Source organism: Hyaena hyaena, unplaced genomic scaffold (genome assembly GCF_003009895.1).
Source record: "Hyaena hyaena isolate Hyena2069 unplaced genomic scaffold, ASM300989v1 scaffold_224, whole genome shotgun sequence".
NCBI lineage: Eukaryota > Metazoa > Chordata > Mammalia > Carnivora > Hyaenidae > Hyaena > Hyaena hyaena.
Window position 1 is genome coordinate 445,327 of NW_024080854.1, and position 25,974 is coordinate 471,300.

At 38.0% G+C, this 25,974-nt stretch overlaps 2 protein-coding genes across 2 annotated transcripts in view; one reads left to right on the top strand and one right to left on the bottom strand.

Moving 5' to 3' along the window:
• Positions 1-2,403: 2,403 nt before the first annotated feature.
• The window catches only part of RAB1A (RAB1A, member RAS oncogene family), a 29,771-nt gene continuing 6,200 nt past the window's right edge, over positions 2,404-25,974 (top strand). The window contains 3 exon segments of the mRNA XM_039243145.1: positions 2,404-2,647; positions 19,768-19,840; positions 24,320-24,415. Coding sequence (XP_039099076.1) covers positions 2,625-2,647; positions 19,768-19,840; positions 24,320-24,415 — 192 coding nt within the window. The 5' untranslated portion in view covers positions 2,404-2,624.
• CEP68 (centrosomal protein 68) overlaps positions 21,892-25,974 on the bottom strand; it is a 37,265-nt gene continuing 33,182 nt past the window's right edge. The window contains exon 10 of the transcript XR_005530352.1: positions 21,892-21,907. The gene's annotated coding sequence lies outside the window, so the exon portion shown is untranslated. The remainder of the gene's footprint in view (positions 21,908-25,974) is intronic.

The window sequence follows — 25,974 nt, forward strand, 5'->3', positions numbered from 1 at the left end:
GTCCCTGTACACCTCCTATCATTTAAATAGCATTTCCCCCTATAGGCTTCATTTGTGTATACATCTTTCTTTCACTGGGTTGTAATCTCCTTGCAGACGGAGAGCTGCAATCATTCACCTTTGCGTTGCTCGTGGCTCCAAGCACAAGTTCCAAACACATTCATTTTGTGCCAGGTCACAAATACTTGATAAATGAAAAAGGGAAGAAAAGGGAAAGAAAGGGAGGAAAGAAAGAAAAAAGAAAGGAGGCAAAGAATGAGCCAAAGAATAAATGGACAAATAGGCCTAGGAGAATTCTGATTCAGCACTGGGGCAGCTGACAGGGGACACTCTAGCTTAATGAATTATTCTGATTTATTAATCCGAGCTACAAAAGCAGTTACTCTTAAACACCTAAACATAAAATACATTGAATTTCGAATCAGCAAGATGGACACTCAACGTTTGGGAAGAAGTCTCAATGTAAGTGACCTAAGTTTTGTTACTGGGTGGGAAACAACCACCCCCCAATCCCAGGCTCTGATCTTGTATATCACACCATCATAACAAAGATACGAGACATTTTGCTCTTAGTGTACAGCACATGCACTTAAAACTTCCAGGGGAGTTAAAGAAAGGAGAAAGGTAATGTTGAGTAACCCATAGTCATAGTGTTATATGTTTTATACTATTTTATTTATTTCTCACAACTACTCTCTCACTGAAGTTAAAAGTAATCAGGACGTAACTCGTTGTTGGGAAAGGAAATAGATAATCAAAGGAAGTTTGGGGCTGTACTTCCAAGGGGAGGGACAGGTTAAAAACTGTTTTTAGTTCAGGATAAATTCTTCCGAGTTTTTCTTCTGTGAAATCACAATAAGCAAGAAAGGACAAGAGTCCAAGGTAATAAACTTTTTTTTTTTTTTTTGAGGTCTATCATTGATCCATTCAGAGTACTTCTGCTGGTGTGGTGACCAGGTTAATTTCTGAAGCCAGTATGATGTGAAGGAATCTAATGCGCTATTTGATGAGGTTGTCAGCTAAGGTACATGGTAGAATTTGGGGGTTAAGGGCTTTAGTTAGTAGGTGGCGTAATAATAAGAACTGCCTTCTTTCTGTATTTGTGGTGTCATGGAAATTTAAAATGATTTTGCAATCACTCTTGGGAGATAATTTTCTCGGTTCTTAGAACAAGTTGGAAGATAAACTTTGGACAATGTATTATACTATGCCCTTTGCAATTAAATAACCCAAGATAATGTGTTAAAGTTTAGCGGAGATTTAAATTCCTGAGCCGATTAAAGAGAGCTAAGACCATTAGGTTTTAAAGATGTTAATATTACTCCCAGAGTTTCTAGGCATTATGTAGTGATGAACTGCATGTTCATTTTTCAATCCTGCAGAACAGCTCAGCATTAAATAACAAGTAAAATTACAGTTCAACCTGAAGCCCTGGACCAGGGCAGGAAGACCTTGAATTTCTGGCTGACTTTGGGCTGCATCGCGTCCACGAAAAGTGGAACCATTGAAAATTGTGGGTTCGTAATGGACTGCTGCTTCAGGAAGATAAATCTGGTTGCGTGCGCAAATGGTCTGGGACAGAAAAGAGATAGAGGCAGTCCACTTGGAGGCTACCGTAATAGCCAGGCTAAGGAGATCAGAGCCGGGGTGTAAAGGAAATGGTAAGAAATGAAAAAAGAAAATAGTAGTGTCTGCAACCAACACTAGACGATGACCAGACCCTGTAAGGTTGGGTGAATGAGGAAGTGAACTGAAAGAACTGCCCGAAGTTGTGAACAGAGGCCCCTCAACTCCTCTTCCGTCGTTAGCGCGGACGTCCTGGGATCAGCTGGAAAGCTCCAGCCTCAGGCTGGTCAGGCCAGCAAAAGGCGCATAGGCGGAAGGACCGGCCAGGCGTGTCCTTCAGCCTGCCCGCCTTCGCTGCCTCCGCTCTGAAGCAGTCCCTCTGCTTCCTACGCCTCTCTCCTCACCCTTGGGAGTCCCCAGACCACCCCCAACCCTCATCCTCCAGCAGTAGGCGGCACCGCCCTCTGTCCCTCCCCTCCCCCTCCCCCTTGGGGCGCTGACTCGCCCGGCTGCCACGTCTCACTGATGACATCACCAGGGCCGCTCGGTCTTAGCCAATCCGCTAGGGGGAGTCCGAGCGAAGTCCTAGCCAGCGAGTCAGCGGGGCGGAGACCAGGGAGGGGCAAAGGGGGGGAGGTGAGAGAGTGGGGAATGGGGCGAGCGACAAGATCTTATGTACGCATGCGCCGGAGGCGCGGCTCTTCGCGGGAAGTTGAGTCCTGGTTGCCACACCGCACCATCAGTGTCCAGCTCCGGCTGTGGTATTCGAACTCTCTTTCCCGGCGTGCCACGCGGTGCGGCCACCCTCTGGGCTATGTAAAGATCCCTCGGTCTAAGGCTTTCCTATTTCCTGGTTCGCCGGCGGCCATTTTGGTGGAAGCGATAGCTGAGTGGCGGCGGCTGCTGATTGTGTTCTTAGGGGACGGAGTGGGGGAAGACGTTTGCTCTCCCGGAACAGCCTATCTCATTCCTTTCCCTCGATTACCCGTGGCGCGGAGAGTCAGGGCGGCGGCTGCAGCAGCAAGGGCGGCGGTGGCGGCGGCGGCAGCTGCAGTGACATGTCCAGCATGAATCCCGAATAGTGAGTGCAGGAGAGCACCGGTCGGCTGGGTCCGTGGGCCTGCTTGGAAAAGCTTAAGAGGGGCGAGGAGGACTGAGGCGGGAGTGAGGGCCTCGGCCAGGGTGAGGTGAGGGTGGTAAGGCAGGAGATGCTGGTGGCCCGGAGTGCGGCCCCATTGTCTGACGGAGGAGGGGCGGCCGCGGGGAGGGGTCGGGCCGGAGGGGTGAGCCGCCCGGGCCTGGGCCGTGTCTGGTTGGAGGCCCTGAGTGCCGGGCCGGTGCGGAGGAACAGTCTGTTGGGGGGGGGTTGGGGCGTTGGGGAGTCGGTGGTGGGGCGGTGAGAACGGGTAGTTTCTCGCAGAGGCAGTGACTTTTGAAGGAAGACTTATTTTTAAGGGGAGAGGATAGGGTGGGAGAGCTCTCCTAGAGGGCACTGTCTGACCCTGCGTCCGCATTCTGCGGAGCTGTCAGAATCGTCAGGGTGGAAACCAGCTTTACTTGTAAATCTTGAGCTTGTTGGCTCTATTCTTTCACCCTCCCGGCCAGGTTGCAGGTAATATGGATGCTTTTCAGGACTGCGTGGGATTGAGGGGTATGAGTAGATGGTGAGAAGAGATTTTTAAATTTTTCGTTTTTTTTTTTTTTTTTTTAAAGTTACTCCCTGTAGTCCTTCAGGAACTCGCGAGGCCTATTGCCTTTTTTTTTTTTTGAGGACACTAAAGTCATTTTGTCTTGTGTAGGTCGAGGGAAAAAACCAGAACTAAGACGTAGGAACATTTTTCTGATGTTATCAAACTAAAGGAAGACTGCTGTCAAGTTGAAAGAGAAACGAATGGGCTCTATGATCTGTAGGTTTTGGATTACCTACTTGAATGCTGGAAGATAGGGAATGAGGTTCCATGACGTGTCATGAAAAGTTAATGCATTTCTTTTTCTTGCTTACTTAAGTCACCACAGCATATGTGACACACCTGGCACCTTTCCTGGGAACTGGTGTTCACTTTTCCTGGGAAGACTTCATTGGGCTCTCCTTAATGGTCCTTAAAAAAAAATTCTCCAGTTTACATATATAAGTTAATGAATGATTGAAGGAGATTTAATTGGTATTCCTCTTAAGCATTAGAAGGCTTTGGGAGATACAGGGAAATTTTTTTTTAAGCAAAAATCAGTACTTTAAAAGTTGACTTTATTTGCTGCTTTGGTTGGTTACTGCTAAACAGTTCCCCTAAAAGGTCCACCCATCAGTTTAGCTGACTGTCATGTGTGTGTCACATGATTCTTGCAAAATGCATTCTGACTTCAGGTTTTGTAATGCGGTGGTTTGATGCTGAAATGTCCCCTTTTGCGCTAAGCAGAAGCCATACTATTTCATTAAAATTTTATATACTTTAAGAAGTTGAGGATCGTGCTCCTGCAGTGCTGTGTGTGCTATGTTGGCAGTTTTTAATTTCTTTATCAAAGACTCCTAGGACAAAGTTGGTTTTGCACTTAGGGAGAGTTGAACTTGAGGTTCCTAATTTGGTGGTTTTCCTGGCAACAGTAAAAGTATATGGATTTGCCACTTTACGGAGACTTGTAAACCTCGTCTCTTTGGGGAGTTTCTTCTATTTGCAGCATTATTTAGTATTCTGAACAGATTTTGAAGATTAGTTCAACAGAACCATGACAAATTTAGTTTCTGAATTGTTTCTCCTTTTATAAAATAGAATAGTAGGAGTCAGCATTCCTTATCAGGGTTGTCATGAGATTCAGGTGTATACAAAAGAAGAGCTCTCCAGGTGGTGTGTGTCATTATCATGTATGACATTCTAGTAGTGCTAGGATTCAAAAGTGTAATCCTTACCCTTAATTAGTTTATAATGGAATATAGAAAATAGTTTGGTAAAGACCGGTAGAGTTCATTTCAGGTATGCAGCATGGATATGAGCAACAAGAGTTCAAAGGAGGGTGGAGGGTGGTGGTTGGCCAGTTGGTTCAGGAAAAGTTTATAGAAAAGAGGCTTGTGAGGGAATTATTAGCAGTAGATTGAGAGAAACAGTAGGGAGTGTGGAGGATTTTTCAAGGGGAAAGAAGGAAAAATGGTTACTAAATGGCAGTGATAGTATTTCTTAAGTAAATGCCAAACCATCCGTTAGAATAATGACCTCAACAGAATCAATCAAACCCAGAAATTTTCTGCTATCGAGTATGCCAGCACCTGGCCATTTATACGTATATTCTAGACTGTGTCTAATAAAATAGCAGTTGGGAAAACCTTTGGAAGAGCATTAGTGAAAATTACTTGGGGAGGAGGTGATGGGTAGTTTATTAGGGAAGATCACAAGGGCAGCCAGCAAGCAGATTTTTAACAGTGTGACTTCAGCAGTTTTTTCTTGTTGTTCTTAATGAAGTTACCATCTTAAAAGTAGTGAAAAATTGGGGCGCCTGGGTGGCTCAGTCGGTTGAGCGTCTGACTTCAGCTCAGGTCATGATCTTAGTTTGTGGGTTTGGGCCCTATGTCGGGCTCTGTGCTGGCAGCTAGCTTAGAGACTGGAACCTGTCTTTGGATTCTATGTCTCTCTCTCTGACCCTCCCCTGCTTACGCTGTCTCTCTCTCTCAGAAATAAATTAAAAAAAAAAAAAAAAGTAGTGAAAAGTTGGAAAAGAGAACAAAAGAAATTCTTACAAGTCCATTTACTTTAATACCTGTTCTAAACTTTTAAATCTTATATTTTTTCTTAAATTAAAACTTTTAATAGGTGAGTGCCTTTCATAATTCTATGTCTTAACAGCTAACATAGCCATATGTGTTAGGTATAATAATAAACATTATAATACATGTGTATTATGGCATACACATATGCTGATGTGAAGGGGTAGTATACTAGATAATGTTTAAAAGTGCTCTCTAAATACTCCTTGTTTTTGGTTTATAATCTACTAATTTATCTTACTCCTTTTAGAAACTTTTAAAATCTGCCTCATGGGTGCCACTGAATTTGGTAAACTGAAAATGGATTCTTGATAAAAAAAAGGTTGGTTCTGTCAGAAGGAACAGGATTTTAGATTATTGGTCGACATAAGATTACCTGTTGGTAGCTTTTTAAATGCTTTTACTTTATGATCTTTAAGTTGTAAGCTTGGTTTGGGAGGAGGAGAATAAGAAATACAGCAGCCAAAGATTAAATTTTAAGCTGTCCCTTTGACTACTTTCTATGTTATTTGGCTAATATGGGAGAAATGGCAACCCTGAGTTATCTTTATGGCAGAAATTAAGGGTAATGACTGATTTGTGAATTTCAAGTACAGACAAAAAGAAAGCGAGGAAGTGGAATCTGAATTGTGGAAACAGTAGGTGGAAAAGATCTTTTTCAGGAGATCTGAAGTAAGATTTTCTGAATTAGGTGGTGAAGCAGGCCGTGATTATTTCAGCACACTGGTTAAGAAATACTTGGCATTATTGTCATACCAGAAACCTTTTTTCTAATCCATTAGCTTTGGTGGATTTTTTAGTGTCAAGAAAATCATTTTGGCTACTTCATCTATAAGGAGTGTGTTAATAAAGTGTGTTTACTTATGGATATACCAGTTAACTACAGTAGGAAGGACTATAGATGTCTACTTGGATCACCTATAGTTCTTTAATGCAGAAAGATTTTATAGTAAATGCCTTGTTTTTGTTTTGTTCTATTCTAATACGGCTTAGGAGTGATGTTTGAGATCATGGCTCAGGATTTAATCAGTTTTTCAAACTTTGCTCTTCTAATAGACTAATAGACTTAAGGAACATTTGCCTTCTTTCTTTCTTTTATTTATTTTTGCCAGCACTGTCTTTTAACATAAGCGTTTGAAAGTAAAAGAAAATCAGTTTTGTTATCTGACAGTAATAAGTATGTCATAATTGGCTTTCATATACTTTTTTTTATTAGAAAAGAAACATAAATCAACTCAAAGTAAGTTGACTTCTTGTTGGTTGTCTTGAGTTTTGGGTGGTGTTGATAGTGGCTTGAAAAATTCAGAAAAGTTCGAAGAAAAATAATCCGTATTCTCACCATCCAAAATGTTTTCTTAATTTCTGTAGAGAATCAGCATATGTGATTTTTTGGGGGAGTATAAGTTTCTGGGAGCTATATAGAAATCTAATCCCTACAGAATGAATCTTAAGAGTTATCTGAATATGTGATCTTGTCATGTCATTTGAAAAGTACTGAAATTTGGCATTAAAAATTTTTTTCATAATTAAGTTAAAATGAGAATTGTTGACAGCTTCTTAGATATTCCAAATAAGAATTTTAAAGTTTAAAATATTAAAAGATGCAAGAGCTTCAGAATCAAGTGTTCTCTTGAAAACTCTTCAGTTGACTTTTAAAGAGAATTTTGCTTTCTGAGTAATTTTATTTCTTGGATATTTCAGTCTTTTTTATTCTGGAAGTAATCTTAGTAATTTATCTGTGTGCTACCATTTTGTTATATTCACATCCTACTAGCAATCCTTTGTGTATGTGTGTTTTCTTTCCTTGGCAACTTTTGACTATACGTTTATGATAGTTTTACTATTTGCCATTGTAGTAAAGTTTCATTTTTGATATTTAAGAATGGCTTTTTTTTTTTTTTTGCTAATGTTATGTATTCTTGTCTCTTTCTAATATATGAAAATGTTTAAGGTCAAGTAAAATGCTTTTTAAGGTTTCTGAGATTTAAGGTTTGGTAAGAAATACTTTGAGTGTTTTAAGATGAAAATAAACTAAAAATGGGTATAGGATGCCAATGCATTGGGTATTTTGGATGTGTAGCTTATCTTTTTACCACTGTCTGAGCTCAACTCTGGAGGTTTAGTAAGAGTTGGGCAAAATGCCTGCCCCCCCCCTTTTTTTTAATCTTTCAAGGAGAGAGGAGTGGTCAGACTATTCCACTGTTTTCCTGTAGAAGGTGAAGCTGAGATTGCTTTTTTGATGTCTAGAATAGTATTTAAGGAAGAACACCTAGGTCTTGGCTTTTCCTTGGAACTGCTCTGTGAGTGTTTCTGATAATAAAAGGGTAATGTGGGGGTGATATTTGGAAAAAAAAATAGTAGTCCTAGGAGCGAGAGAGAACAAGTATTGGTCTATTAACTAACTGACTTAAATATTTAAAGAAATGGGGTACAAAGGAGAAGTTGGAAATGAAGTTTTCCTTGGTAGTTTTGTGACTGGTTGGTTCAGGTGCTGGGAACACTCTGCTTTATTAAATCCGTGGTTGTGATAGGTTCCGATTAGGTTTACACTGTTCCCTGTTGGTAGATTTCCTAATTCTAACAGGTAGTGATCATGTAAGTGCCTTTGCTTATAAGGGTGGGCCATTTTTTGGGAATATCTTTTTTTTTTTTTCATAGTAGCTACTATCGAGTGAGTACTTACTATGTGCTAGCCACTTGGCTTAAGGTCTTTACACAGGGCATTTTATGCAGTCTGTGTTTCAAACTAGTGAGCTTTAGGGGTGAATCTGAATAAATTATGTAATTGAGGTTTTCTGTGAACAGTGATAGATTCAACTTGTCTGAATATATTTCCTTTGAAGAACAATAGTACTTAAATGAAATTATTTGTCTTTTTCACTGTGCCTGTAGATATTTTCCAATAACTTGATTTAGGGTACTTTTTGTTTTAAGTTCTTAGTTTAATTCCAGTTACGTATAGTATTATATTAGTTTCAGGTGTACAATATAGTAATTCAGCACTTCCATACATCACCTGGTGCTCATCACGACAAATTCACTCCTTGATCGCCACCCCCCCCATAGTTATGTAAACCATGCCCCATCATCCTCCCATCTGGTAACCATCAGTTCTCTCTAATTGAGACCCCTGTTTCTTGATTTTGTCTCTCTCATTTTTCTCTCTGCTTGTTTTGTTTCTTACGTTCCAAATATGAGTGAAGTAAGGTATTTGTCTTTCTCTGACTTATTTTCCTTAGCATTATATGCTTTAGCTCCATCCATGTTGTTACAAATGGCAAGATTTTATTCTTTTTTATGTCTGAATAATATTCCATTGTGCATATATACAACACATCTTTTTTGTCCATGGATCAATTGATGGACACTTGGACTGCTTTCATATCTTGGCTCTGGTAGATAGTGTTGGTATAAACATAGGGATGCATGTATCCATTTGAACTAGTGTTCTTGTCTTCTTTGGGTAAATACAGGGCAGTTTTTCTTAGCTCATTTATGGTCCTGTACCCTAGGAGCATTTGATGAACTCTGTGGACCTGCTCCCTTTGGGCATACAGGCTTATAACGTTTTGCATAAAAGTGCATGCTGTTTATACTCACTTTAGCTTAAAATGTGGTATTTTTTTTTATTAATATTTTTATTTATTTCTAGGAGAGAGAGAGAGACAGCATGAGCAGGGGAGGGTCAGAGAGAGAGGGAGACACAGACTCCGAAATAGGCTCCAGGCTCTGAGCTGGCAGTCAGCACAAAGCCCGACGCGGGGCTCGAACCCACGAACTGCGAGATCATGACCCAAGCGAAAGTCGGACGCTTAACCGACTAAGCCACCCAGGCGCCCCTAAAATCTGGTATTCTGAACTAATTATTTTAAAATGTGAGATTTGTTTGGGCATGCTTTATTTTGATGAACTATTGTGGTTTTTTTCCTTTTTTTTTTTTTTTTTAAATGCTACCTTTCTGTTTCTCATTAAGTTACTAATATATGAATTGTTTCTGAGAGCCTTGAAACAGGCACGCCAAGGCTAAGTTCACAGAACACTAGTGTTCGGATTAAGAACAGGTCATCTCTGTAGTATCTTTACTACCTCAGTAAAGGATGTAGTTGGGATAAAAGCCTAGCCAAGTATGATACAGTCTTAAGTGTTTGATGGAACTTATAAAAATAGCCAAATAGCTAGGTTTATAAAAGGACATTTGCAGGAACTTTGTGAAATACACACTGGATAATCATTTAGTGCCTTATTTGTAGATTGATGGCTAGCACCTGTCTTCATAAAGGCCAGTTGGGTTCATCACTTCCTAAAGCTAATGAAGTCTGAACTGTAAAATTTACCATGTTTTTTGAGCTAAGCTGACTTACTCTCTACCATCACAAATGTTCTAAGTTAATTTAAGCAGTGAATCACACTTTTCTCTATATTTGGTCAAGTCCTGTGTACTAGTTCATAATGATTTGACTCATTCTGATAGGTTTTATATGTGTGACTTATGTTTTTATCACCTGAGTATGTAAAATACATCATTGAAGGAATATGGTATGATTAAAAAAAACACCAGCATTTGGAGTTACATACCCTAGGTTTAAGTTCAGACTGATACTTAGCTCTGCAAGTAATTTATGCATTTTTAGCCTGTTTCCCTAGGTTTAAGTTCAGACTGATACTTAGCTCTGCAAGTAATTTATGCATTTTTAGCCTGTTTCTTTATCTATAAAATGATTAGTACCACCTCACTTCTGAGTCTCAAGAGCAAACTGTTCAGTGTTATGCAGATGATATTTGACATGTATATTCTAATAAGGGTTATTAGACTATTATGTAAATGGCCAGTGGTTTCAATTTTAAAGCTTTTCTCACATGTGATTACTCATCATACAATTAGTCTGTTTTTGTCCACTTGAACAATTTTCTTAATACAAATTTTTAAAAATTTTATAGTAAATGCATACCTGTGTGTGTATATACACACACATGTATACACACACATGCGTGCGCACATACACACATAAACACAAGGGGTAATTTCAACCTTACAAGAAAGTTTGTTAAAAAACAACAACAACAACAACAACAGCCAGCCCTCTCTGTCATCAGTTAGAGTATGCTAGGAGTTGGGGCTGGGGGGGTGATGGGGGCGAGATTGTGAAAGATGGACTCGGCTCGCAGGTGCGTGCTAATTTGTTAAGAAGATGACTCATGAGGGCACCTGTGTGGCTCGGTAGGTTAAGTGTCCAGCTCTTGATCTTGGTTCTGGTCTTGATCTCTTCATGGGATGGAGGCCTGTGTTGGGCTCTGTGCTAGTGGCATGGAGCCTGCTTGGGAGTCTCTCTCTTCCCCTCCCCGACTTGTGCTTTTTGCTTTTACAAAATAAATAAATTTAAAAAACAACACCATGGCACATGCTCAAACAAGAATAACTGGTATCACAGTATTAGCACCGATTAAATCTTGCGATACTTTTAAAGAATAGAATCGCAGATTAAATGCAGAAGATTTAGAGAAAGGGCCTATGATTTGTCATTAACAGGAAGTTTTACTTCTGTTTTATTTAGCTGGAGAGTAACACATCACTGAAGAGGGCTCTCCAGAACCCTTGATGCTAGCTAGTCTTGGGATGTAGTCAGCAAGTAACAATTTGAGTTGTCATCAATAGCCAGAAGTTTTGTTTATGTACATTGTTTCCCTCAATCCTGTGAAGAAATAGTGTCCCAGTTTTACAGATGAGGAAACAGGCAGAGAAGACTTTAATGGCTTGCCTAAGGGCATTTAGTAAACAGCAGAATTGGAATTTTAACTCAAGGGCCTGTGATTTCACAGTCCTAGTATGTGGTTTCCAACTTACTATGTGTGGTTAAGTCTAGGAATTTAAAATTTGAGCCAGTTAATTAGGCGACTAACATTTTTGTGGTCAGTTTCTTTTAAAATTTATGATTAGTGAGGTCATTTTAGAAATGGTAAAGTTTGTGAAATACATGTTATGAGGTACATATTATGTTCTTTGACGCTCTCCTTCACATCTTAGGTTGGTATTTTAAAGCTTCGTTAGGCTTGAAGTTAATTATTGTATCCATTTTCAGTTTTCTTACCCTCGTGACTATTCTTGAATATTTTTACTTGGGGCCTTAGAAGTCATAGAGGTCTTTTGTGAGTAAAGCAAGTGAAGCAGAGAACTGCCTTTCTTTTTGCTGGAGAGAGCACACTTGCTGCAGACCGTGTTACTGTATCATGTGTTGTAGGCTTTGGGAGTTGTGACTCATGTGAACATAGTACTTATAACTTTTAGTTGGTAATTTTTAAACTGTTAGATTATATCAGTAAACTCCTGTGGTATTTTGTCACCCATCATCTGAACAGAGGCTTTGCTATAGATAAATAGCTTTAAAATTTTTGTCAAAACTCTTTAAGGTTTTCATCAAGTTACCTAGCTGTTTGGAGCGAGGAAGGAAAAATAACAACTGCCACTTACTGTGCTTCTGTAATGTGTCATATACTGTGCTGCAAGTTTAAAGGCATTATTTCTAAACCTGACAAGAAGCCTAATTGGGTGGTAGAGAGTGCTAATTGTACATGGCTAGCATGTGGTGGGGCTTGAATTCAAATACAGGTCTTTCCAGCTCTAAAACCCATGCAGGCTTTGAAAGGTAAAAGAAGTAGAGGATATTTACACCTCCTTCCTAGTATAATTTTCAGCAAATAATTGTCACATAGGTTGTAAGACCATCTATTTCATTTTGTCTTCTTACATGACTTGCCGCACTTCCTTTAAGACTACCAAAGTTGCCTTCATTTTCAGAATTCCAACTTTGAATTTTTGGAACATTGTTCTAAACAGAGCTGAAATGGAACCTGGAAAATTAATTTATTGTCTCTCAATGTCAAAAATATCAAATGCTTAATGGGGACAGCTTTTTAAAAATTGGCTATTTCGTTAAATTTGGAAGAAAGACTTGTACTCTCAGATTCTTGATGATTACTTTGACCAACAGAGTGCTTTTGTCCATAGTTGAAAATTTATTTTTTTTATTTTTAAGTTTATTTATTTATTTTGAGAAAGAGAGCAAGCAAGCATGGGAGGGCAGGGAGAGGGAGAGAAGCCTAAGCAGGGAACGCACCCTATGCGGAACCCAATGCAGGGCTTGAATTCCATAACTGTGAGACCATGATCCAGCTGAAACCAAGAGTCGGACCCAGGTGTCCCTATTTTGTTTTTTATTTAGTTTAATCTTCAAAGTAATATGTGCTTCGTAAAATTCAAACAATATGAAAATATGTGAAGGAACTAAAAGTTCTTCCCTCTTTCCTCCAGCCTGATGGCCACTTTAGAATTGTTTTCTGTGGAGCATACTTAAAATGAGTGAAGGGGACATCTAGGTGGTTCAGTTGGTTGAGCGTCGACTTCAGCTCAGGTCATGATCTCACACTTCATGGGTTCTAGCCCCACATGGAGCTGTCTGCTGTCAGCACAGGGCCTGCTTTAGATCTTGTTCCTCCCTTTCTCTCTTCCCCTCCCCTGTTCAAGCACGTGTGCACTCGCTCACTCTCTCAAAAGTAAAACATTAAAAAAAAAAGGTGAAGAAGAATAGTTGATGTCAGACAGTTAACTGCAGCCCAAGTTTTTATTATAATCATTCTATACTCCAAAATCTAATAGAATAGTGTATCTCTTAAAAGTGAATTAAAATTTGGCCACTGTGTCATAATATTATAGTTATAATTTTGTTTTCAATTTTATATGTGAGCTTAGGTTATTTTCAAGTATGACATTTATAAAAAGTAAAATAACATGAGTTCTGTCATGCAAGAGAATTTGTTCTAGATGAAAAACACATTTATTTTGCACTGAACTTTTTAGGATAGTAGGCATATTTTCTAAGGTGACATTATGAAGTTTGTATTTTGGGAGTACGGTGTGGATGAAAACAACTTTACATTATATCCATTGTTTTACTTTTGTCTTTTCTTCCTTGGTATATGTTTCCGGAAGGTGGAATATTGAAAGTTGTGTTAATGTAAGCTTTCTCTTACATATGACCTATGTTTGATCATCTAAATTTTATTTCATAAAAGAAAAATGTTTATTCTTATTTAATCCAAAAAAATGACTTCATATACTTGTGGCTATATTGGGAATGTGCCAATGCTATCTTGACTCTGCTCTACCTACTTAGAAATCACTTATGTTATGACAGTAATGCTGAATGAACTTGCAGAGGTATTAAGTCTTTGAAAAAACCCTCCAATTAAAACTTTTTCCTCTTCTCAAATAATCTGTTTTTTGGTTATAAGAGTAATATGCACTTATTGCAGACTGAAAAAAGTGAAGAAAATATCAATTGTAATCCTAAAATTTAGAAGTGTCCATTTTCCCCCAAATCTTTTATGTATGTGAACATTTTTAAAAACCAAAAATGGGAAATGAAGTATACTAAACAAAATGTAATCTTTTCACATAAAAGTGTTTCACATAAACAGTCTCTAGAGATTTTAGAATTCCTAGTAGTATTTTATTTTATTTTTATTTTTTAATATTTGTTTATTTTTGAAAGAGAGTGAGGTGAGGGGCAGAGAGCAAGGGAGACACAGAAACTGAAGCAGGATGTGGGGCTTGAACTCCGGAACAGTAAGATCTTGACATAGGCCAAAGTTGGATGCTTAACCAACTAAGCCACCCAGGCGCCCTTCCCAGTGGCATTTTAGATTCAGACATAAGTGGATTCATCTCTTACTACATATTTTGTGTATGCAGTTTGGTAACTTCGTGAAGAGGAAACTATTTTATCTAAGTAGAATTTCGAACCAAAGTTTGTTTTTGTAACTTGTGTAAAGTATAATATTTTATGCTCTCACGATAGGGACTTTTTTAAAGATACAGAAAATTTTGTTAGTGCTTACATGCAAAAATGGCAGAGGTATCAAGATTATGTTCAGATCATAAATAATGGAAATAGAGAATTTCCAATATTGCTGAAGTAAACCATGAATTGACTTACAGGAGATAGTGAAAATAATTTTTTTTTTACTCACTTTTATTTTTGATGCCCCACTACCCAACTGTTAAAGGCTGTTAATTTCCCTGAAGCTACCTTTTTCTAGCCTTAATCTGTGTCAGTCTACCTTAACTGTTTTTGCTTACTCATTGAATTATCTCGTCTAAATTAAAATGTAATCTCTGCTCATGTTAATATAAATTTGAGCAGTTCAAAAGAATTTTCTCTAATACTTGTGCCTCAAAAACAGCTTTTTAAGCCTTTATTTTATAGATTCCAGCATGATTTATGATTTGTTGATTTAACTTGAGAAAACACAAAGTATGTCTCTCTTATGCTTAAAAAGTATCAGGAGCTAGCTTTTCTTTTTCTTTAAAAATTTATTTTAATGTTTATTTTTGAGAGAGAGGAGAGAGAGAGAGAGTTAGCAAAGGAGGAACAGAGAGGGAGAAACAGAATCCAAAGGAGGCTCTAAGCTGTCAGCAGAAAGCCTGGCGCAGAGCTCAAACCCACAAGCTGGGAGATCGTCTGACCTCAGCTGAAGTTGGACACATGAGTGACTGAGCCACACAGGCGCCCCAGGAGATAGCTGAATGTCCTCATACTTAATGGTTGTTGGGTTTTTTTTTTTTTTTTTTACTCCTTCCATCTTTATATTTATCCTTTTTTTTTTGTATTATGTTAATTTTTAATGTTTATTTTTGAGAGAGAGAGCACACTTACACAGGGGAGGGGTGGGGGTGGGGGTAAGGGTACAGAGGATTTAAAGTGGGCTCTGTGCTGACAACAGAGAGCCCAGTGTGGGGCTCAAAGTCACAAACTGAGATCATAATCTGAGCTGAAACCCAGCGCTATCCAACTGAGCCATCTAAGCACTCCTACTTCATGGGTTTAAATTTAGATTTTTAGGGGTGCCTGGGTGGCTCAATCAGTTAAGCGTATGAATTAGGCTCAGGTTATGATCTCACATCCGTGAGTTCGAGCCCCGCATCAGGATCTGTGTTGACAGCTCAGAGCCTGGAGCCTGCTTCAGAGTTAGTCTGTCTGTCTCTCCCTCTCTCCCTCTCTCCCTCTCTCCCTCTCTCCCTCTCTCTCTGCCCCTCCCCTGCTCACTCGTTTTCTCTCTCTCTCTCGAAAATAAACATTAAAAATTTTAAATAAATATAGATTTATAGAGTTGTAAGAATAGTGCAGAGAATTCCTGTATACCCTTCACTTAAATTCTCCTATTATTAAGATCTTATATACCAAAGTACATTTACCAAAATTAAGAAATTTACATTGGCACATTATTAACTAAACTAACTTTTATTACAGTTTCTCCAGTTTTTCTGTTAATGTCAGTTTTGTATTGTAGAATCCAGTCCAGGATACCATGTTGTATTTACTTGTTACATGTTAGCCTCCTTCAGTCTGTGAGTTTCTCAGTCTCCTGTTTTTCATGATCTTGACACATTTGAAGAGCGCTATTAGGTACTTTGTAGAATGTCCTTCAGTCTGTATTTGTCTGATGTTTTCTCATGATTCAACTGGGGCTATGGACTGTGGGGAAGATACCGTAGAGGTGAAGCACTCTACTCATCACATCGTATCAGAGGGTACATGAAATCAGTGTGACTTATTACGGATGATAGTGTAATCAGTTAAGATGGTATCTGTCTGGTTCCTCCATTGTAAAGTTATTATATTTCCCTTTCCATACCCTTAGAAAGCAGTCATTAAGAGCCCACACTCAACAGAAGGGAATTAAGTCCATCTCCTAGAAGGAGTAGTAGTCAAAGAATTTGTGGACTAAAGCTAAGCCACCACAGTAATAAGAATTTGAGGGGACATACTTTGACGCCATATAAATATCCTGTTTCTCCTTAAAGTTTACCCACAAATTTTGGAATTCATTGTTGCCTGCAGCAGTTACTACTGTGGTGATCTACTGATGATCTTCTATTTCTCTTATTCCTTCTACATGTATTATTTGGACTCCTGTAAGGAAGATTGGTCTCTTCTCCCAGTTTATTTAATAATTGATACCAGCATGAACTTGTGGTTTATTTTGTTCGTTGGCTTATAACCCAATACATGGTTTATTTTGTGGCTTAAGTTATTCTGCCTTGGCCAGTGAGAGAACTTTCAGGCTGGTTCCTGTGTCCTTTTAACATGCTATATCTCCATCCATTTTTTTACCCCTAGGTAAATTTACTTAAAATGTTAATCAAGGATGGCCATAGATCTTCTTTAGTTGTGTCTCATAATGAAAGAGATCTCTTTAAAAATGCAAAATTAAAATGTTCTCTGATCTCTTAGCACATGCCTTGTAAAAGGTACAATACTAGATTTTGGATACACAAATAAGTTTATCTACACACTGACAGGTATGTGTGACATAAGAGTAGGGAAATTAAGGAAATGGATTTTCTTTCTTTTTTTTTTTTTTTTTTTTGAGAGAGAGTGTCTGAGCAGGGGAGGGGCAAAGGGAGAGAGAGAATTTTAATCAGGGTCCACGCCCAGTGCAGAGCCAACCAGGAACCAGGGACTTGATCTCAGGACCCTGAGATCATGACCTGAGCCAAAATCAAGAATCTGATGCTTAATGGATTGAGCCACGTAGCTGCCCCTAGAAGATCTAATTTAGAAGAGTGTAGTGATTACACTTGTTAACGCTATAGATTTCTGAACTAGAATAATCCATTTTTTTCACTCTAGTCAATATTGTAGATTGAAAATCCAAATTCTTGAGGAATAAAGGATAAATACATTTAAAGTCTCACCATTTCCTAAATTGTTCTTGACTCTACCAGAATTCTCACCTTGTGCTTTCTAATTTTAGATTTGCATATTTTTGTCAACATTTTTATTGTGTTCTGTTTTGTAAATTATAGTTAGAGAAATATCTTTAAGCACTCTCAAATCTCTGAGTTCTCTTGAACATTTGGATATTAATAATTTAGAAAGAAGCTACTACAGTAGTAGGTAATTTTAAATGCCCCAGTGCAAATAACATCCTGTTGCTCGCACTCTCCAGGTGTGTGTATTCAGTAAGAGGAAGAAGTTTGAGTTTTTGTTTGCCATTCTCCTCCAGGTCTCATGTTAGTAAAACTGAAAAGAGTAGTCTTTAGAAATGATTAGTTGGTTGCAGAGAAGAGTGCCCAACTGTTCATAATTATTTATAATACTTGTGAGCTTTATCAGAAACTCATAAATTAACTGTTTTAAAATAACACTTTAAAAGTGAAAAAATGTGATAATTGAAAAAGTTGATTTTTAGATAATTATTAATTTCTTTTAACCAGCATGTAATTTGTAATACACTTAGAAAGTATTCTTGTTTTTTTCCAGCCTTATGTTTACCCTGAAATGAGAAAGTTGATCTTTAAGATAACGAACAACATTCAGCAACATTGTGGTCCAGTCCTGTCTTTTATTGTAACAGGGTCCCGTACAGCTGATTCAGAGGGTGTTAATTGAGTGTTCACTGGATGCCTGGCACTGTGCTCTGGGAGATTGGTGATTTCAGGGCATTTGTTGTGTCTAAATTTCTGTTAAAAGTAACTAAAGTAGTATCAATGGTAATGTAAATTGTTAACATGTACTCATTGCTAATGTCCATCATTCTTTTTTTTTTTTTTTTTTAAATTTTTATTTATTTCTAGGAAAGAGAGAGAGAGACAGAGTGAGCAGGGGAGGGTCAGAGAGATAGGGAGACACAGACTCCGAAACAGGCTCCAGGCTCCGAGCTGGCAGTCAGCACAGAGCCCGACGCGGGGCTCAAACCCACGAACCTTGAGACCATGACCTAAGCGAAAGTCGGACGCTCAACCGACTAAGCCACCCAGGCGCCCCATCATTCTTAAGAATTTAGTGGGTAGCTCAGTCAGTTAAGTGTCCAACTCTTGATTTCAACTCAGGATATGATCTTGTGGTTCGTGGGTTTGAGCCCTGCTTTGGGCTCTGTGTTGACTGTGCAGAACCTGCTGGTGATACTCTCCCTCCCCCTGCTTGTGCTCTCCCTCTCTCAAAATGAGTAAACTTTAAAAAATTGTTATTAGGTCTAAGCAGGATGTCAGTAGTACTAACGTCAGTCAGTAACTGTACAGGCCAATAAAAGTTATTTGGTGTTCAGTATTATTTATTATGGGTAAATTTTAGTTATTATTCCCTTCCCCTCCTTTTTTCTTTAGGATCTCAAACTGGAAAGGATGTTAGTTAATTATTAGTTCATCCTTTGCCTAAATCCCCTTTATGACTTCTTTAAGAGCTTCTTGTTTCCTTCTCTAATTTTTATTTTGCTGACTAGGGCACTTTGGATTTTTTTAATTTTTTTCCAAATATAATTAAGGACGATAAGTGTACTATGATGACTTGGTAAAACTAGAAGAAAATTTTAATACATGATCACTGTGTAAACCTAGGTAGCAGTTGATGAATATTCACAGAGATAATCATTTCTGAAAGTTTTACATATTGCTTACATTTAAATAATGATTATAATCTAAATTTAAATTGTGATTTTTGGGTTTCATCTTAAGTATCATTTTTTTAAATCACAAAGGAAAAAACTGAAAATCATGAATACATATCCTTTAAAAAATGTATAAATTCTGGGGGCATCTCGGTGGCTTAGTTGGCTCAGTGCCCAACTTCTCAGGTCATGATCTCACATTTCAAGGGTTCAAGCCCCGCATCAGGCTCTGTGCTGACAGCTCAGAGCCTGGAGCCTGCTTCAGATTCTGTGTCTCCCTCTCTTTCTCTACCGCTCTGTCTCTGTCTCTCAAAAATAAAGAAACATTTAAAAAAATGGATAAATTCTGGATTTTTTTTGAAATTACTTAAAAAAACACAGAACTAGTCTCAGGTGGAAAAGATCTATGAGGGACTCGGCAGTATAGAGGCCATGGGCAGTAGTATATTTTCTTCTGGTCCAGGAAAGGATCTTGCTCCATAAAGGAATCCCTGGGACTGGTTTTTTAGTTAGTCCTGGTAGTTTAATGTACAGAAATAGTGCCTAACTTTCAGTGTTTTCTGAAGGAAACACTTTAATAGCAAGCTTAGAATGTTGTTAAAGTTGTGTGTTGACATAAGCAGCATATGATTTTATCACATCTCTAGTCTAAAATATTTTTTATTTTTCTTAAAGCTTATTTATTTTGAGAGAGAGACCAGGGGAGGGACAGAGACGAAGAAGGAGACAGCTGATAGAGCAGAGCCTGATGCGAGGCGCGAACTCACATCATGAGATCATGACCTGAGCCAAAACCAAGACTCAGACGCTTAACCAATTGAGCCACTCAGGCGTCCCTATTCTAAAATAATTTTAATACAGGCCTCAGGAGTTAAATGGCTTCTGAAGCCATTCATGGCCTTTTCAGGAGTCCTCAAGTGAGCTGTTATTCTTGGCTTATATTTTTGTTGTAGAACTTACAGTGTGGTATGCATTTTTTAATGTGATTTTTCTTTTTCTTTTTGCAGTGATTATTTATTCAAGTTACTTCTGATTGGCGACTCTGGGGTTGGAAAGTCTTGCCTCCTTCTTAGGTTTGCAGTAAGTTGAAATTGAAATGCCTTTAAAGAAATTTGTGCTGTGTGTGTTTTCTAGATAGTCAAAGGATTAAACAATTTCATTCAGAAAAAAATAGTTCTTCCAGAATTTATATATTTAAAAGTCTCCAAGTGTACCTTCCCAGTGATATGTTGACTTAAGTAGAAGAAATGCTATCGAGTTTAAGAAATTCAGCAAAGTGTGATTATAAAGTTAGAATGTCTAACACTCTTGGTAGAGTTCAAAGAGTTGGCTTGTGTTTAAGTGACTTGATGAAAAATGAATCTTTAAGTAAAATTTTAGTAGAATAAAAGAGAAAGTGGAGCCTGGTACAGACTTTTTTTTGACATTGGCATAGTGTTCTGTATGCTGCACCTTACAGATATGTAACTTTGAACCCACTGAATAGAATCCACAGTCTCCATAGTCTTTATCAATGGCCTTCAAGTTGAACATGTTTTCCTTCTCATGTCTAGGTCATTGGTTCTCAGAGTATGGTCTAAAGACCTCTGGGGATCATCAAGACTTTCTCCAAGGGTCCATGAGGTTAAAGCTTTTATCCTAATAATACTAAGCCATTAGTATTTTACTAAGTAAGTACTTACTTAGTATTAACGCAAAAGACATTTGCCTTTTTCAGTGTGTTGACATTTGCTCTGATGGTGCACATGCAGTGGTGGGTAAAACGGCTGGTGCCTTAGCGCCCCATCAAGGCAGTGCTAAGTGCCAAACTGTACTCAGAGTCCTAGTATTTACCTGTATTGGTGAGGGGAAGGGGGGGGATTGTCACTTAAGAGTGTCTTTGATGAAAACAGTAAAAATGAATAATTTTTAAAAATCTTGATCCTTGAGTGTTCTTTAAGTATTTTGTGTGAAAAACATGTAAAGCACTTGTTACTGCATACTGAATGGAGTATGTTGGTTGTCTTGAGGAAAATAAAAACACTTGGATAGTTGTTTGAGTTGTGAGCTGAACTAGCTCCTTTTTTCTCTTTTTTTTCTTTTTGTTTTACTTGAAAGAACAGCTGACAAACTGTAGTGATGTGGAATTTGGTGGTATTGGGCAGATTTTCTCCAGTGAACTGAGACTGTCATTTCAAGGAAAATAACTGATAGCATTTGGTACATGTAATAAAATTCAAGCTCTTAGGGGAAAATTAGAAGTTTAGAAAACTTAAAATTCACTGTGAACTTGACAGCATGTCATTCTTAATATGACTTTTCTGATTGACAGTATTATCATTTAAAATGTATATAATTTTACATTGTGTGTGTGTATATATAAAAGTTAATGAAACCAAGGAACTACTAGGGTAAAATTCTTTATCTTATGTGAAAATATTTCCTAATACGGAAACAAATCGGGAAAGAAAAGATTGTTAATTTGCATTAAAATTAATGTTACACACATAAAAGTGTTAGGAAACCAGTGATACTAGCAAAAAAATAACAGGAAGAGATGATATTCTCAATATATAAAGCACACTTACATATTAATATGAAAAGTATATTTGTCATGATGGAAATATGGGCACATACATGAGTGAGCAGTTCACAAAAGAAGAAATACAGATTGACAATAAGTATGAAAAGTTCGATCTTATTTGTAGTTAAAGGACTTTAAAATTAGGTAGTACTTAATTTTTATTAAATTGGCAAATATTAAAATCAGGAATCATCTGTAATAGTAAATCAGCAATCTTGGGTATCTGACATCTCTTGAGAATGGTTATAGCCTGAGGTGTTTGTGTTTCAAGGAAAATCCTCTCTGGATGCCTGTTGATCTAAGCCACAGGTTTCAGTACTGCCTACCTACACATTAGAATTGAAGCATTTAAAAGACTCCTGGGCCCCTAGAATAGAGATGAGCTGCAAAATGTATAATAAATGTACAGACACAGGGGTGGTTCAGTCAGTTAAGCATCGGATTCTTGATTTCGGCTCAGGTCATGGTCTCTGCAGTTTGTGAGTTTGAGCTCTGCACTGGACTCTGCACTGACAATGTGGAGCCTGCTTGGGATTCTTCTTTGTCCCTCCCCTGCTCTTGCACACTTGCTCTCTCCAAATAAACTAAAAAATAAAAAAGAAAGAAAGAAAGAAATGTGTAATAAGCTGTAGGACCACAGAGGTAAGAAACTCTGAGAATTGGCCAAGGAAGTTAAAGAATGTTTGGACAGTCAGTATTGCCTGAGCTCAAAATTGAAGAATAAATAAAAATTGTGACCCAGGGGCTGGGGGTTAGGAAGTATGCAGAAAGAGATGTTGAGAACTTGGACAGAAAGAAGAACATGTGCAGTGGCTCAGAGGCATACGAATAAGGCACATGTAGGGATTTATAAGAATTCTAACAAAGCATTCATTAAGTATTTCCAAAAAAGCACCTATCTTGTAGGAGTGTGAAGTGAATGTTTGTTGTACTCATTTTGTTCTCTATTTTCTGTAGTATCTGATATTTATTAGACACTCAATTAAAAACAGTAAATAAGTAAGTTTTTAAAATGTTTATTTTGAAAGAGTGTGCACGAGCTGTGGAGGGGCAGAGAGAGGGGGAGAAAGAATCCCAAGGAGACTCCGTGTGGTCAGCGTGAGCCCGACGTGGGGCTCGATCTCACAAACCGTGCATTTCTAAAAACTGGACATTCTGGGGGCGCCTGGCTGACTCAGTTGGTGGACCATGCAACTCGATCTCGGGGTTGTGAGTTGGAGCCCCACGTTGGGTGTGGAAATTACTTAAAAGTAAAATCTTAAAGAAGAAAAACTGGACATTTTATAAAATAACAGTGCCCTTGTCAGCTTACAAAATACATATCTCGGATTCTCAGAAATGTGATATCACAGTTGGTTTGAATCAGGATACAGACATGGTCTATACATTCCATTTGGTTGTTTGCTGCTTAATCTAAGTTTTTCCAATCTCCTTTTTCATTTATGTCTTTTACTTTTTGCAGAACCTAGGTAGTTGTCATATAGATTTTCCAACATTTTAGATTTGTCACTTTGCTTCTTTATGGTGTCTTTAAACTTGTTCCTTTATCTCTCTTGTTATAGTAACTGGAAGCCCCAGAACTGTGCTGTTTTTATGGTAGCTACTAGCCCCATGTGGCTACTTGAATTTAAATTAATTAAATTTGAATAAAATCTAAAATTCACTTCCTTGTTTCCCATTAGCTTAGTGGTAACTGTATTGACTAGTTTATAGAACCTTTCCATCATCACAGAAAGTTTTGTTTGACAGGGATCCTCTTAATAGATTTAGGCCCATCTTTGTTGGCAGAATACTTCATAGGAGTTGCCTTGTGCTTGCTAAGATTATTCAGTGGGTTTAGGTGGTGATAGCCTGATCTCTCCTTTCACATATCTTTTCACGAACATTTTCACTGAAAGAAAAAGTTTTTTTTCCGTTCTAAATAAAATGTCATGGCAGATACTTGAGAAAAATAGGTGTAATTTTAAAAGTTTGAGTTAAACATTGTTCACGCAAAAACTTGTGCACAGATGTTCATAAAGCAACATTATTCATAGTAGCCAAAAAGTGGAAACAACCCAAATGTCCATCAACTGATTGATGGAGGACAAAATGTGTTGTATCCATACAAAGTACTGTATGAGCTGTAGCATGAACAAACCTTGAAAGCTATACTGAGCGAAGGAAGCCAGACATAAAAAAGCCATATACGTGATTCCATTCACATGAGTGTTCAGAATACACAAAGCCATAGGGACGTAAAGTGGATTCGTGTGGTTTCTGGAGTCTGTGGGGAGAGGAGGAAATGAAGAGTGACTGCTACTGGGACAGCGTTTCTTTCTGGGGAGATAAAAATGTTCTGCAGTTAAATAATGGTGATGGTTGCACAAGCTTTTAAAAGTCATAACTGGGGTGGGGGGCGGGGTGCACCTGGGTGGCTCAGTCGGTTGAGCATCCGACTTTGGCTTAGGTCATGATCTCACCGCTCGTGGATTCAAGCCCTGTTTCGGGCTCTGTGCTGACAGCTTGGAGCCTGGAGCCTGCTTTGGATTCTGTGTCTCCCTCCTATGCTCACACTCTGTATCTCTGTTTCTCAATAATAAAACAAACAGCAAAAAAAAGTCATAACTAGTGTAAAATTGACCTCCAAAAAAAATGGAAGAGGAGAATGACATCATTCCTTTATGGTGAATATATTGGATGGAGGGTCAGGGAGGGGAACAAGAGTTTTGCTGATTCACAGAAAAGTCATTTGTAATCATTGAAAATATAAAACCTTTTTCTATATGATGTATGTAAAGAATTTGCAAACAGATGTTTGATAAAATTAACAGCTAGTAAAAAAATCCTAAGAAGAATCTACTATTAAATAGTGCATTGTAATCAGAACATGAACTGAATATTGGAATGGAGTAGCTGTTCTCAACACATTATGCCTTATAAACATTATCGACTTTATAGATAAAAGTTGACATATTTTCTTTATTGAACATTAATTTTATTTTTTTTCCCTTTAGGATGATACATATACAGAAAGCTACATCAGCACAATTGGTGTGGATTTCAAAATAAGAACTATAGAGTTAGATGGGAAAACAATCAAGCTTCAAATAGTAAGTCATTTTTAGACTAGAATTTGCTTTGGAAATTATTTTGGTAAATTTAGAATGTACTTCTTATGATCTTCAGAATCTCCTATACCTATGATAGAGTGGTAGAATAAGAATTGTTTAAATTAAAAACATTTTCTCTAAGATTACCTTCCTAATTGAATTTTTTGTTCACAAAGCAGAGAAATACATGTTTGAAGTTAAACTTGGTCCTAGTTCTTTTCCTTGTGCTTTCATCAGGGGGTAGGGGGAGGATCTAAGTTGAGGTTTACCTTGTCCTAATAGTGCAGGCAGTTTGAGCATTTTCTGATGTCCTACTGTGCTGAATACTGTGGAAAATTAAAAGAAACCTAGGAGAAGGGTCTTCATAGGTGGCTAAGATGAAGGGTTTTATTTAATTCTTTTGTATTTATTAGTTTGTACCAACTGTATAGAAACAATTTTATTGCAAAGGAACTTAGCTTTTCTAACATGTTTTATAGCTCAGAAAATTAATGCCAAGAGATTTAATGATGTGCCCACAGTTACTGACAGAACCAAGTTACTCATAGCTCCCTTTTTTCAGTATTTTGTGTCCCTGTGGCATCCTAGCCTGCTTATCCATCTTTCCATCCCCAACCCCAAATTTCAAGTAGGCATTTGCAGTAGCTCAGTTGTATCAGCTTTGTATGGGTCTGGATACTGCCAGTGGGCACATATCGGCAGTCTTTAAAAACATTAATTTCTGGGATCTTTTGGGGTTGGTGTAGAAAACCAGTGACTGCTGGAAGGAGTTCTAGATTGGGAGTCAGAAAGAAACTTGATTTGTTGTCTTCTTCAGGTATCTACTAGTCAGTCATGTGTTTAACTCACTTCAGCCTTTTTCCTGGGACTCCATTTCCTATCTCTTCTAAGACCATGATGATACTTGATTTACTAACTCATAAGGTAGTTGTAAGAACCAGATCTAGTACTATGTGGATACAATAATGTGTGTGAAAGACCTTTGTAAACTGTTGGGCATTATGTAAGTGTTACTGGTGATGTGATATACCCAGATAAATGGATGTTTGGTCGCTTTTCGTTTTTTTAGTTGCTCCCTTTTATTATCTGCCTATGATAAGAAAAAGGAAGGTACGTTACAAAAGAACTGTCAGTTTTGGTACAAGCGAACAAACTTGATACTACAAATTAGGACTTGCAAGGATAAAGTCACCAGAGATAGCTTGAAATACTTTCAACCAGTGAACAGATTACCTTCTGTATTGATTCTTCCCATTATATGAGTGCCAGCTTTATACTTGGTACCACAAAGAATATTTCAAAAGAGAAGTGCCCAAGCCTCTAACCTAATTACTGATGTGAAGTGATTATGTTATATGCTATTACTGGTCTCAGTAAGCTTTGAGTGTCTATGAAAAATTCATTTATTACTGCTTTCCTGGCTAGACGGCATCTTACAAGTTTTTCAGTCTTCTTTCATCTTCAGTAGGAATTTCCTTTTGCTATCTGGTGCCCCTTTTTTTGAACACTTCCGGGAAGCAGCTAGTTCTGTTAATAAATGACTTCTGATTGTTAATTCT